The 15,400-nt window shown below is 37.9% G+C and overlaps 1 protein-coding gene across 8 annotated transcripts in view; it reads right to left on the bottom strand.

The window, feature by feature from the left end:
* The window catches only part of LOC117988842 (POU domain, class 6, transcription factor 2-like), a 226,847-nt gene that overhangs the window by 44,028 nt on the left and 167,419 nt on the right, over positions 1 to 15,400 (bottom strand). For 4 of the 8 annotated variants that reach the window (XM_069503628.1, XM_069503633.1, XM_069503632.1 and 1 more), the window contains 4 exons: positions 6,410 to 6,539; positions 5,505 to 5,684; positions 1,832 to 1,972; positions 656 to 1,166 (listed from right to left, as the gene is read on the bottom strand). In XM_069503628.1, coding sequence (XP_069359729.1) covers positions 656 to 1,166; positions 1,832 to 1,972; positions 5,505 to 5,684; positions 6,410 to 6,539 — 962 coding nt within the window. Of the gene's footprint in view, positions 1 to 655; positions 1,167 to 1,831; positions 1,973 to 5,352; positions 5,429 to 5,504; positions 5,685 to 6,409; positions 6,540 to 10,619; positions 11,172 to 15,400 lie in introns of those variants that run through there. The other 4 variants (XM_069503630.1, XM_069503631.1, XM_034976103.2 and 1 more) reach the window with 3 other exon arrangements.

The following is a 15,400-nucleotide window of genomic DNA, read 5'->3' as shown; positions in this document are numbered from 1 at the left end:
GAAAAATAAAACTACTTAGTTTTCTACAAAAATAAATGCTAAGAAAATCTCTAGAACAGCACACACAGTTTGAAATTGCGTTATCATTTTTCATTCTGCTTGAGCAACCACAGTGTAATTTTTATATAATACTAGCTGATGCCCGCGACTTCATCCGCGTGGATTTAGGTTTTTAAAATCCTGTGGGAAGTCTTAAATTTTCCGGGATAAAAAGTAGCCTATGTCCTTTCCCGGGTTGCAAGCTACCTCTGTACCAAATTTCGTCAAAATCGGTTGAACGGTTGAGCCGTACAGACAGACAGACACACTTTCGCATTTATAATATTAGTATAGAAGTATAGATTTAACTTATTGCCTGGGCTAATATAATAGGTATTTTTCTCAACTATTGCTAAAAATATGCACGGCTACAAAATATGACTTCTACACAGGCGACATATTTTGAAGCATACTCATAGGTGTCGTTTTACCCAGTGTTGCTTAAATACTGCGTAGTGTGTCTGCGCTAGTATAGTCTGTATCGCTACTCGGATAGCCAGGTGTCACTCAACATATTAATTTGTTTTTACTTTTTAAAATACGCTACGCATGTATTAGCTTTGTCTATTGTGGAGTTATATGTCTTTGGTGCTTACAAAATAAAAAATGGACTCACCTATTGATGTTGTTTAAAACCGCCGCTCCCGCGTTCTCCCTTTCGCTCCTTTCTCTTAACGCCCCCGCGAACCTTTCATAATTTTCCCGTTCTTCCCGTTTATAATGCCTTTCAGGCCTTGGAGACGAGGATCTTCTACCCGGCATTTGCTGCTGCATATGTTGCTGGTTGTTCTGCTGGACTGTTTGGAGGAGGTTGTGGTTCGCTTGCGGTTGCTGCTGCTGCTGTAACGCTTGCAGCAACTCCTGCGCATTGGCCGCACCGTTCGACAAGAAGTTTGGCAAACCGGGATTTAATAAAGCGTTTGATAACGTTGGATTCATCATGTTTGGCCGAATGTTTGGCGTTTGCTGTTGGTTGGAGTTCAGTAACTGGTGGGGTTGGGCCATCGCTTGGAGGTTGGCGAGGGACGTGGACACGACTTGGCCGTTGTTTAAGGCTAGGTTCACCATCTGATCGTTTGAGTTCACGTGGTTGACCGGGATCGTTAAGATGGTTTGCGTTGCGATGCCTGTGAGAAAAAAACACATTTGACTTCAAATAGGGATTTAACTCATTTTTTATGACGCGTGCCAATAAAAAAACTAATCGAAACGAAGGGGCGCAAATCATTCCGTCTCACTTGCACACTTATAGACATAAGTAAGATCGAGTGATCTTTTCGATTCGTTTCTTTATTTATCAAAAAATGAGAAAATTACATGATCTTACTCTGAAGTACATACATAAACTAAGTAACTGATAATTATTTCTATTGTGATTAAATTGTGACAATGTTGCTAATAAGCATTTTTTGTTGTATTGCAAACAGACTTAATAGATTGTTAATTTGTTAGATTCTATTGCTTTAAGAAGTACCTGAGTAATTATTTAAATAAGATCATACATTGTAATCAGGTTTTATAAAAACATGTTTAGGTATCATCGTAACCTAGACTGTTAGGTTGCTACCTAACATTTTGACGTTAAGGGAAACTTAAAACTTAAGAGGGGTTCACTCGTAAGAGAGAGAGAGAGAGAGAGAGAGAAAGCCAGCGCGTGCCTGACCTTCGTCTAAATATATAAAAGGAAAAGGTGACTGACTGACTGACTGATCTATCAACGCACAAAAAATCTAAAAAATCTCTCTCAAACTGACGCGAGAAGAGACTTGTACCTCAAATCCAGTTGTCTTACCTTGAGAGGTGGGTATGAGGAGTTGCGCCCCCTGTATCCCTTGGACGAGCTGGCCTGAAGCCAAGATGAGCTGCGGCATGGGTGACGGCATCGCGGGCGGCAGCATGTTGTTATTCGACACAGGGTTGGGCGAGCCCATACCTGGAGACCAGGAGAATATGGTTTAGTCAATATTATATTCAAGTTCAATTATGTCTTGCTTGCTTTAATGGCGAAGAAAAATATCGTGAGAAAACTGCATGCCTGCTCTCGATAGTGTTCACCATAATGTTCAGTCTGTAAATTTGGCCAGTGTGGAGGACTGTCGACCCTTCTCATTCAGTAGTAGGCTGGTGATGGGTTAAGACGATGATGATATTCAAGGTGATATCAGTGTTTCTGTTACTATAACTTACAATACACGGCTGAAAGTAATGTACATCGACCTTAAGAAGGAGATATCAGATTGTCTGTCGTTGAGACCGTCAAAACGTCATATAGGTATGAGCGATAGAGACAATGCTCTACAAATCCGAAATGTCATTCTAAATTATTTTTACGAAATTCCCAAGGGACCTTTGATGTATCTACATTACACGGCAGAAAGTAATGTACATCGATCTTTAAAATGACATTTTACTTTGTAGAGCGTTGTCTCTGTCACTCATACCAATATGACGTTTTATCGGTCTCAACGACAGAGACATTGCTCTACAAATCAACTATCTGCTTCTAAATGTCGATGTACATTATTTTCTGTCGCGTAATGTAAGTTTCTTACGCAGGAATAAGCTATCATAAATAAAATGGATATGGAAAATAATAAAAAGAAGCTAGATTTAAATACTACGGTGTAACTTTCTTACATCTTTGAGTCTCAATGGCTCAACCGGTAAAGGAGTGGACTGAAAACCGAAAGGTCGACGATTCAATCCTCGCCCGTTGCACTATTGCCGTACCTACTCCTAGCACAAGCCTGACGCTTAGTTGGAGAGGAAAGGGGAATATTAGTCATTTAACATGGCTAATATTCTTTAAAAAAAAATCTTACGTGTATAAAATAAAATAATATAAGTAATTATAGGCACATTGAAAGAACAGATCTCGTTGCTTGTGATCATTTCGAAGAAAATGTTTTTTTTTAAATATTACAATAAAACTTAAAGCTAGTTATCATGGCCACGTGGAATGGTGCCAAGAATACTGACTGCATTTCCGCGCTGGACAGCCAGGCTGATCCGTTACGACCCCATGGCCCCAGAGTCTCCACGGCAAACGGAACAAAAATGTAACTCTCGATAAGAGAGGCATACTTGCGCCGCTTGCCGTTTTCAGCTGTTTCTGCTGCGGCTCCCGGTCTTGATGCTGTCTCCCTGATATGACACGGGGCCAATGTGTCATATCAGGGAAATGTTACAGCTATATTTAAACCCAATACTACTAGAGGGGTCAACAGGAAATAATCATGATGACAGTAGATTCTCGTAGTATAATGCAAATTTATGCATTATGCAGATGTATTTGAAGATGAAAATGTAAAATTTAAGAGCTTATAAGTAAAACCTTTTGCGAAAGCCCATTTTTTATTACGATGATTGTTTTATTGACTTAACATTTAATAAAATATTATTATGTACAATGAAGATTTACCAATCGTAACTCTGTTTGTATTGGGGTGTACCATCCCGTCACGGTTGCAGAATCACTAATGAAACAATCGTGCATGGAACATGAGACTTTCTAGTTTCAGCTCATATTCAATTATAAACAATCTAAATATATAAAAGGAAAAGGTCACTGACAGACAGATTGACTGACTGATCTATCAACGCACAGCTCTAGCTACTGGACAGATCGGGCTGAAATTTGGTAGGTATGCAGATAGCTATTATGACGTAGGCATCCGCTAAAAAACGATTTTTGAAAACTTAACGATTAACTTAACTTAACGATTTTTGAAATTAAACGCCTAAGAGCGGTTACGCACTGCATCCGATCCGAGTCCGTGAAAATACGTTCCTTTTTGTTTTGTATGGTAGCTTATGACATGCCGTAGATAATCGCTGGTAATCTCAGGGATGATGGATAGAACTCGGATGACGAAAGTACAGTGCATTATCGCCGTAAGGGGGTGAAATATGGTTTTGAAATTTGTTTAGTCCACGCAGACAAAGTCGCGAGCATATAAGCTAGTAAAATAATATAGTAATTAAAAAGTCGAAAACTTCGCAGCAACGATAGGAAATTACATAAAATCCATCGGCAACCGAGCAAGACTAATTCAGCCGCGAACAAAACGGCCCCACGAAAACCTAAAACATTATCTGCATGCCTCGAACAAGTCCATTAAAATGGTTAGAAATGTTAGAATCGACATTAACATAACATATTCATTTAAACCATGACATTTCACATTTTGGTAACAAATGTTCTTTCCTACGGCGCATCAATTAAGAGCCGAAAAAAATGTATAATTAGATCTATTAAGACAATAAAACTGTTAATGATACCGCAACAGACGTAATATCCGTGCGTTCGTGAAAAAAATATGTAATTATTCTCATTATTTAAATAGGTTTTTTCTGTCGGATATAATGGGCGGGCAAGAGAGCCGCTATCGTGGTTTCATTAATCGATTGGTTTCGGTAATCACCTAATTATGGACGTGATTTTCGACTTCGAGTTTTAATGCATAAACCGTGTCCCTTTGATTATCCCATTCTGTCTAATTAGTGGGTCTACCCTCGTGCCCAAAGCCGTCTGTTCTAACTTCTAATGCACTGAAAAAGTCGGCGGGCACTCATGAGCTAAGTCTAAATAAGTGATAAGATCTTAATCAACTTAAGCAGTATTGAAAAGTTCCATTTAGAGCAATTTACAGACTCATATCATACTGTAAATAGCTATAAGTGTTCTATTGTTAATAATTTACTGCTACAAAACCAGCAAAACTTATGGTCCATAATAACATAAGTCCTAGAAATAATTAGTAAGTAGTATTTAGATCTAGTTTTAAGTGTTTGAATAATATTATGTAGACTTACGAGAGCCACGTAGTCACACTAGCGACTCAGCTCTTTAAATGAGAATAATGAAAAAAAACCTCAGCATAGTTTTCGAACGGCAGCGGTGAGTTTATGAAAGATCTGAATGGTTCTGGAGGGTACCTGTTTTGCAGCATGTTTATATTGGCAAATTCCTATAGGTTTCTTCTGTCCTGGTGCTCTAACACCATCAGTTGACCAGTGAGTTGATGACAGGATTGAATGGCATGGACTGGACGTCAGACCCTTGTACCAAGTTGCAATATCTACTGGGACATCCCCATGTTTAGTTGCATGTTGAATAGTGACTTGGGAATTGTCGGCAATTTCTAACAAGTTTCTCCTTACCTGATGCACCAACACTCAAGTTGAAGGGTGAGTTGATAATAGGGTTGGATGGCATGGACGTTAGACCCTGGAGGTTGGCAGTAGTGATATCTCCTGGAATAATTGCTGCTGAATTTGTTGACCTCTACATGTTGGCAAATTTCTGCTTACCTGGCGCGCTAACACTCAAGTTGAGCGGTGAGTTGATGACAAGGTTGGAAGGCATGGACGTCAGGCCCTGGAGGTTGGTAGCAGTGACATCTCCTGGAACAATTGCTGCTGCATTTGTTGACTCTGCTACATGTTGGCAAGTTTCTGCTTACCTGGTGCACTAACACTCAAGTTGAGCGGTGAGTTGATGACAGGGTTGGAAGGCATGGACGTCAGGCCCTGGAGGTTGGCAGCCAGCTGCGACATCTGCTGGGACATTTGCTGCTGCATTTGTTGGGGCATGCTCTGTTGCATGTTGGCAAGGTTTTGCAGGTTTTGAAACATCGATGCCACTGTGGAAGAAATTATTGTTTGAAATGGTGCTTTAAAACTTTCTGATGTTCATGTAAGTTATATGTTCACCAAAAAAATATTATGTTAAGTTTTGGAAGTAGAAGAATTGTTCCACCACCATAAAGCTGTAAGATTTTATTAGGTACGTGGATGTAGATTTTTAAAAATCCCGTGGGAACTCTGACTTTCCGGGATAAAAAGTAGCCTATATCTTTCCCGGGATGCAAGCTATCTCTGTACCAAATTTCGTCAAAATCGGTTAAACGGATGGCCCGTGAAAAGCTAGCAGACAGACAGACACGCTTTCGCATTTATAATATTAGTATGCCTATTACCTACTAGAAACGTTAGTGAAACCTCTTTTAAGGGTATTATAAAGTGAAGTTTGCCATCTGCATTTGGTCAACTCTTCTCATTCTGAGAGTAGACTCGCGCTCATTAGTGAGCAAGATGGATTGATCATGATGTTGAAAAAGGTTTAAAGGTACATATCATACATTTTGAGGATCTGTTAGTAAAGATTTTTTATAATGTTACCAGTTAGACCTTGACTACGATCTCACCTGGTGGTATGTGATGAAGTCTATAAGATAGAAATGGGCTAACTTGGAAGGGATAAGCTAGTTTTTTTAAGTTTTGAAGGTCTCTTAAATTTTAAGGATCTCTTAGTAAAGCGTTTAATATAAAGTAAAAGAGGTAAATATAAAGAGTGTTACGAACTCACTGGAGCCATTCAAGTGCGGTTGGTGCGGCGTGCGCGCGCGCGGTGACGGGGAGCGCGGCTCGGCGAGCTGCGCACGCGCACCGCCGCCCTCCGGCGAGCTCGCGCCGCTCTCACGGTCTGACTCCGCCTGCTGGGGACAAACAACACCTTAACATTTTTTATTCAGATACAAGTTAGCCATTGACTGCAATCTCACCTAGATGATGTTAAGTGGTGTTGCAGTCTAAGACGGAAGCGGGCTAACCTTTTTTTTCCACTGGGAAGGGATATGGCAGCTTGGGGTAACATTGCTGCTGGGTATAAACAATACATTAACATTGTAGGAAATTGACTCTAGTTTATTTTATTACATAACCATTTTCATCGTAAAATTAGTCGGAAAGAAGTGATTGTCAAAAAACTGTTTTTGTGCGCGATTTTTCTAAGATGGCGGCGCGAGCGGCAAAGATACGACGTGGCAAAATAAAAAATCGGAAAGAGCACGTAGAAATTTGAAATAGTTATTACACTTAAAATTAACAAAGGAAGTGGATTTTATGTATTTTGAAAGACCCTCTATTTAATCGTCTCTGAGAAATAATTTATGTTTGACATAGGCAAATACCGTGAGCGTATTATTCGATCACCTTCAAAGTGGAACCGCGAAAAAAAGCTAGGTAGCAATGAAATATCATTAATAGATAAACCTAAGGTCTTTCCTTAATTGCAATATATGTAATATTATTGGTAGATTATAATAAATTACTTGCGTAATTGAATTTACAGCCGTAATAAAACTTTTGTAAGTAATAAGTCTAAGTAAATAGACCTTGCTCTAAGTGACATTATACAAAAAGGGAAGTACTTAGGTATTTACAAACACATACGTTGGTTTACACTTTACTTTTTATTATTTAGTTAGCCTTGTCATTTCGATTTCTAACTTTATGGACTAAGAGCCCGGGAGGGCCAGCACTTCGTTATTGTATAAAAGCGTTTTATTAAATTGTTAAAGTTTAAAGGTGTCTGCCAGGTGGTTTCCACCATACTAAGTGTCCTGGTAATGCATGACGTGATTTCTTATAGTATTCCGAAGAAAATATAGAAAATTTATTTTTACTTTTTGACTTACGATTTTTTATAACTTTATTACCTGTTACCTCCCAAAGCCACCATGATCCAAACTTCATAGTTGCTGATCAACCCTCTCTGTGTTGGGGACAAAATGCACAGAAACTTTCAGCTTTTATAAAATAACCAAGGTCGGTTCTCCCGAGCTCTTTCTCTATGAGGAATGATCTTAATTTTGGCAGTTTTTTATAGCTTCCAGAGTAAATTATATTTAAAAAAATCTGTCTAGTCTGTCTGTCGTGTGACAATTACACTTTATAAAAAAATTATTTGAGATTGCGATGTAGCGTGAACCAAAAAGAAATTAAAGCGCTTTACTACATTTAACTGTGCTGTGATAGCCTAGTGGTTAGGACGTCCGCCTTCTAATCGGAGGTCGGGGGTTCGATCCCGGGCACGCACCTCTAACTTTTCGGAGTTATGTGTGTTTTTATTAATTAAATATAACTTGCTTTAACGGTGAAGGAAAACATCGTGAGGAAACCTGCATGCCTGAGAGTTCTCCATAATGTTCTCAAAGGTGTTTGAAGTCTAGCAATCCGCACATGGCCAGCGTGGTAGACTATGGCCAAAAACCCTTCTCACTCTGAGAGGAGACCCGTGCTCTGTAGAGAGCCGGCGGTGGGTTGATCGTGATGATGATGACTACATTTAACACTATTCTTTTTTTTTAAAGAATATTAGCCATGTTAAATGACTAATATTTCCCTTTCCTCTCCAACTAAGCGTCAAGCTTGTACTAGGAGTAGGTACGACAATAATGCAACGGGCGGGGTTTGAACCGTCGACCTTCCGTTTTTCAGTTCACCCCTTTACCCGTTGAGCTATTGAGACTCTTTGATAGTCATATCAAATTTTATGTTTGCATTTTGTTTTTGGTCAATAAATCATTTATTTTTAATCCATACTAATAGATATTAAAAGGGCAACAGTGTGTCTGTCTCTTATCTTTTAAGGACCCGATTTTAACGAAAAGTCGCTTGCATTGCGGAGACGGACACAGGGTATTTTATAGTATTCTGTACCTCAAAAGGAAAAAGGACCCCTAATAGGATCACTTTGTTGTCTGTCTGTCATGTCGGTCAAGAAACCTATAGGGAAGTACTTCCCGTTGACCTAGAATCTTGAAATTAGGCAGGTAGGTAGGTCTTATGTTTTAAAGCAGGGAAAACTCCGAAAATCGTGAGTTTGTGGTTAAAATGTGTTCGTGAATAAATAATTAGTACTTTCAAAAAAAAAATCAATATACCAAGTGGGGTATCATAATATAAGGGGTTTATCTGTACATGCTAAAACAGATTTTATTTATTTCTATGCATGTAAGTAGTTTTTGATTTATCGTGCGAAAATACTGTAGTACTGAACCCTCGATGCGCGACCGTGACTCGCACTTACTACTTCTTGAGCATCTGTTTTTTTTTCTCGTTAAATCAGAGTTCCCACAATCCACGTGAATAAAGTTGCGGGTATCATCTATTTCGTACAGAGATAACTTGCTTCCTGGAGATAGACATAGGATGCTTTTTATCCCGGTCAATCAAAGAGTTTCCATGGAATTTTTAAAACGTGAACCACGCGGACGTAGTCTCTGGCATCATCTAGTTTTGAATAGTGCAGTTAATTTCTACATTGGAACCGGCGTGATATAACGCGGTATCACAGCCTGGTATTTGAAAGGCTGGGCCGGTTTGCAAGTAATTATTAAAGTCATTAAATACAGTTTAATCAAATTATCTCAAGGAAATATAAGCACCATATAAAAACAATAACTCAGACACACCATCTGTTTGTTGGGGATTATAATTTTTTTCTAAAAACTATAAATATTAATTAATTATTACTTAATAGAAAAATAGTTATTGAAGATTTGTATGGTGGAATTAATTAATTCTAATGTTATTGGAATGTAAAATTGTGTTTGTGTGTAAAAAGTCGTAAGTGCAAATATAAATTTTGATAGAAAGGTGCACAATTAATTTTACTACCGAAATTAAGTATTATATTTTCACATAATTACATATCTTCTTTCTATTATTTATTACCGACTAATTAAATTACAATCGTTTGACAACGTTCTTATGGAAATTACATGTTTTACATAATTACATATTGTGTCTTGTTTGAAAGTTAAAAAACATTTCACGAGTATTTCTTAATTATGCAATTTTCTCGGTTTCTAAATTGTATTTCTTTCGAAACTAGTTACTTGCTTATTATTACTTAAGTTATTTTTACATCGTGTTAGATTTAACTGAAATTTAAAGGTGCATAGTTGCGGCAGATGCTAGTATTTATCGTTAATTATGTTTTTCTTTGTAAAATTATAAATATCTAAAAACGCTTTGAATTATTGAAAGGTAATTAAATATCGACCTTGATAAATTAAATAAGGATATAGTTGATTACATTTATTATGCATAATTATTTATAGCACAAAGAACGTTCATAATGGACATAATTAAGGTAAAACACTGAGTCTTAATATTATTTGTTGTATTATAAGTAATTGTTATTACATGATTATGAAAAATACAATTGCGGTTATTATAAAATCATGTAGGTATTTAATTATGAAAAAAATAGTTACGTATCTATACATATTCATGAGGTGTTTTCTACTGCTTGATATAAATTAAATACTAAATTGATTTTGATAAAATTGGCACAATTTTAACATACTTTAAAAATAACAAACAAACACACTTTAGCGTTTATAATATTGAGTAATAGGATTTAAAAAAACATTTATTGTAAACAGGCCGTTTTGATTACCTAATTCAATTTATTATTATTTACGACAACCGACAAGGCACTAAACTAATTGAATATATTATTATCTATTATTTTTTCTATCATGATTCATGAGTCATAATCTATTTAATAATTAATGATATTCTGTCTATTATTTGTTACAACATTGCCTCAGCTTGCGACGTAGTTTTCTGAAGTTAATTAAAGTAGGTACAGAATAATAATTTGATTAGTTAAGAGGTGTAATATTAACTGAACAATAAGAATGCCAATTAAAAAAAACTACAAACTACAAAAATGGATTAGTTAAGTCTTTATATTATCGAATAAAAAAATTTTTGGTACTTACAAACGACAATGTCATTCTCCCAAAACCTGGAGCAATTTTCACTCGATTTGCAAAGAATGCTGTATAACTACACTATCGTCCAATATGTCATTCTTCGGGAAATGTTCGGAATGCCCCGACGACGCCGGTGAACTTTTCAAACTTTGTGAAACTTTGAACAAATTCATGCAGACAATCAAAACGTCCGGAATTTTATCACTGGCTATCGGAACTGACTCGAATTCCAAAAAAAATATTAACTCGATTTTCCTAATTAATTACTTGTTAAAATACAATTAGGAATTAAATTTAGAAACGTATTAATAAATCATTAATGTATTCTACAAGATACAGTATCACTACAATGCACGACGATTCACCGAGTTTGTTTTTCTAACACTTGTTTACTCGTCAAAAGTTGTATTGTTCGTCAAAAGTTGTTTTTCGAGGCCGGCTCGTACCGGAACCATAGACTAGAGATACCGCGGCGAAAAAGGAACACGGGCACTATCGACAAAGCGGGCACAATTTTTTTTTCTATTTATTTATCAACGACCGGCACACATACAGCCGCGCGCCAAGTTGCACAGCGCAGAATGAAAGCGCGTCATCAGTTTAAAAAATCAACCCCTTTGGTGGTGGCTGGAAAAAATGCGGCCCCGGAGGGCGGTGGGTGGCCCCTCCAAAATCCTTGCCAAAGCGATCGCCATCGGCCCGACTTGTCACTTGTCGAATAAGCATAATAATTAGAGTTTTCGATTAGCGTTTTAATTGCGTTTAATTACCGACCCTGTTCAATGCTCCATTCTAACTTTGATTAAAATTTTCTATTAATAATTTTAATTTTATAGACTGATATTTATAAAGATTTTGTATTGTTAATAAATATGGCATAGTAATCTTTGAATATAAACTTATTCGATTCGTGTCTACGAACTAATGACCGGTGGTCTGGTGTTAAAATGAAATCGCATGCCGAGTTTTATAGTAATAAAATTTTAACAAACATAAATTTTTTGTAAATTGTTTGCAATAAAAACAGCAAAACTAATTTTCCATTAGTTTGGTCTTAACGTTGTTAATTAATAGCACCAAATTAATTAGTTATAATCGCATAGAGAAACAAACCGGTACCTTTCGGTTTTAATTCTATACGTTGTTATTCTAAGTTCTATACGATTTAATTTTATTGACTTACGTAAATTTTAAGTACTGACTCAGTAATTAGAAGCGATAACCACGAGTCAGGATTCCGTTCCCAATAGATTTTATGACATTTAGCAATTCGAGTTTTTTTTTTGCTCCGAGAGAGCTAGTCATTATTGGTAGAGATAATAAATATCTAATTAAGTGAGAACTGCCTTCACCGGCGGAGCACTTAGGGCATAGAACGTAAAACGCCGATAAAGTTACAGCGGTGAGCAGTGCGAGGTTAAACATGTTTCAGATCGCCGGCAGTTTGTGTATTTTTGAACAATGAAGCAAATTTGTGGAAGCTAACCGGCACGGGCAAACGGAGCGGCGGAAAAATTATCACCGGCAAATAACATTCGAAATAATCAGCGGTACACGAAAAAATCAGTAATTATTCAGATGAAGTTGGACGAACGAAGGGGGTATGGGGGCAAAGGCCGGCCAAAATAAAAACGGCGTTGCGTAGGGGTGACACCCCGCTCTCCCCTCGGCTCTACAAATGTTATCTAACTGCGTTCGCTTCGCGCCACGGCGCCGCGCCGCTCCGCTTGGAATTAGCGCCCGAACCGGCGAATTTTCAATTTGTAGTCGATTTTTTTCTCGGATAGTTGGTCCTAATGGAAAAGGCTAGGCGAGCGCGGATCCGTCTGAAGCGGCGCCCGGCGCGCCAGATAGCATCGGCGCCCGACACTATTACACGTCATTATTTGCTCCGCAAAGTGGGTATTATTGGGCAAGCGTTCACACACGTGTACTTGTCCGCGGCCGTGTGTGTGTAGATTTTTACTCATTAATTTTAAAACGCTCCGGATTTTTTTCAGGGCGGGTGCTAGGGGGTACGTGGGGGGTTAAAATTGGCGATGGCCGCCGGGCGGGGTGTCACCGGCGGGGGTTATTAAATAGATTGGTCCGCGGCCGAACGGAGCCGCCGATCTGCACTTGTACTCGCGTCATTAACGGGTTGAGAACCGATTTTAAATCGTGAAATAACAGCCTGTTACAGGAAAAGTTGAGCGGGGCTTATCGGACTCTCGCAGTCGTATTCTACAAGCTTAATTGCATTAAAATGTCTAAGTGTATTTTTGTAGGCGGCCGAGTCGTCGTTGTCAGCGCTAATTGTGCGCGCCTCTCAAGACGGCTCGCTGGCACACGCGCGGGCCGCGAGTCGCGTCGCGCGACGTCGTGTGACCGTGGCGAGTGTCCGGTGACCGCTCGCCTGAGTGCGATCGGATACACACACGCACGACGTGTTTTTTTTCTGCGGCCGTTCGGGAGGGTGGTGGGGCGATGGGGAGAGGAATTGTGAAAAATACTCGAAAAAAGGCGAAATTGTAGCAGATATATAATTAAAGTCCGACGTACAGCAACAGCGTACAACGATGTATTATGCAGACGCGCGCTCGGGTGTCGCGGCGACTCGATACGGGCCCACAACGGGTGAGAAAAATTAATTGAACAGGCATATTTTTATGTGAATGATGAAGAGCGGGAATTATTGTTTTTTTCTGTTTTGCGATGATTAGCTACCTGTATGTAAGCTGCTGTTGATACGACTATCCTCTAACACTTCGGTATCATTAGGGAAAATAGGGAAAGGTACTTACGACTTTTTACAATGTGAACTTCATTGTACACAAAATAAGGCCTATTTTAAAGCGAACGCACACAGTTTTGGCTTTACGATGACTAGCTAACAATCAGAACGCTGTTGTAGGCATGACTATTATTCTTCTTATATTCGGTATTAGTGTGTAAAAGGTCGTAAGTTAGCACCTACTTACGACCCTTTACATTTGATATACCTACCAAAAATCTTATCTTCTAAATAGATAAGTTTTTTATTGTATCTTCCCGTTCTTCTTTCTTCTATATCATTTAGATTTTAGATAATAATGGATCAGTTGGAAATCTATTCATTTATTTTTATTCCATTACAAAAATCAAATTCCTTAGAAGTAACACAGATGTTATAAATTTTATTTTTTCATCAAAACATAATAAGTACGTACTACCCCTAATCTACCACTGGATTATAAACCAGAGTTTTATTTTTAGCTTGACCCTTGGGTCTGTACAAAGAACCTTACACCTAAAACCTAACACGGAACCAACCAATTCACAATTCACATCACACGTGATCTGGAGATAGATACGAAGTACAAACAAACTTTTTTAGCAAAGAAAGTCTTAGCCAAACGTCACTGATGCTATACATTATCCCCAATTGCAGGCTACAACCAAACTTTTTTAGCAAAAAGGTAAACTAACAAAGGACGTGGATTATACGTATTTTGGAAGACCCTCACTGAGTATTTAATAATCACTGAGAAATAATTTATTTTTGATGTAGTCAAATACCGAATTGTCACATTTTATTTGTCACCTTTTATTCATTTAGTGTTCAGACGTTTCATTTCCAGTGAAAGATGCCGAATGAAAGACAGAAATAAACCGTCTGATATGACCATTACGAAGCCGGGGCGGGTCGCTAGTGTAAAATAAATAATTTTTAATTGGAGTGTTGGCAGCTTTTGATTAACTTCCTTAATTTCAGTGGTTTTACGGAACTAGGATGGTAATGATGCTCTCGACTGCTGATTGAGGTTTTTAGCGGATCACCGTCCATCGCTGAAGCACCTACGCGATTCAATATTTCATATAATTAGGGCAATATTTTATTAGCTGTTCGAAATTTATGAAATTAATTTAAATTTACTACTTAGGAGTATCACGATGATTAATCCAAGTGTAGATATGCGTGGGTTTGACATCGGTAATGCATTTTAAAAGCTTTTTAAAATAGTAAAACAGTAGTAGATTAGTGTTTAGTATACATATCTATCTTTATATACATTTTTTATTACACACGACTGCTCAAAATAAAGAGTGTCTCTGTCACTCATACCCATATGACGCTTTGTCGGTCTCAACGACCGAGAGTGCTCTACAAATCTGCTGTCTCCTTCTAAAGATCGATGTTCATCACTTTTGGCCGCGTACTGTACCTAATATTTTCGGTGTTAATTATGTACAAATACGTATCTGAGTTTATTACCCCCTTGACTTGGATGCAGTGGCGTGCAGCTCATAGAGGCATAAACGCACTGCTTACCCTCATAGTAATAAATCAATGCTTATTTTTCATTATAACCTGCCGTAAAATATGTTCATACCTAAATGCATACCCTGGCTTGAACTCCTGTGCACGCCACTGCTTGGATGTATCTATAGGGTATCGTTATAACCCTTACATCATCCCGAGTAACACTGGCTATGATATTTTTTGAAAAAAAATCGTTTAGGGTTCCGTACTTCAAAAGCAAAAAAGAACCCTTATAGGATCACTTCATTATCTGTCTGTCTGTCATGTCTGCCAAGAAAAGGGAATCAAAATGTATAGGGTACTTCCCGTTGACCAGTAAATAAAAAACAAACAAAAAAATAGTCTTCACGACCAAATAACTAATTTAGTAAAGTCTAAATCATATCAAGATGGCGCTGTCTATCATTAACTTAGTGTACAGGTACTACAGCTGTTGGAGAGATACATTTTCATTATGCTGGTTTGAGATTTATTGTAGATATAGGTAGGTTTTCATCTAGTTTCT

The sequence above is a fragment of the Maniola hyperantus genome, chromosome 15, assembly GCF_902806685.2.
Source record: "Maniola hyperantus chromosome 15, iAphHyp1.2, whole genome shotgun sequence".
Lineage (NCBI taxonomy): Eukaryota > Metazoa > Arthropoda > Insecta > Lepidoptera > Nymphalidae > Maniola > Maniola hyperantus.
Note: the sequence above shows the minus strand (reverse complement) of the source record. Positions and strands in the feature narration are given on the sequence as shown.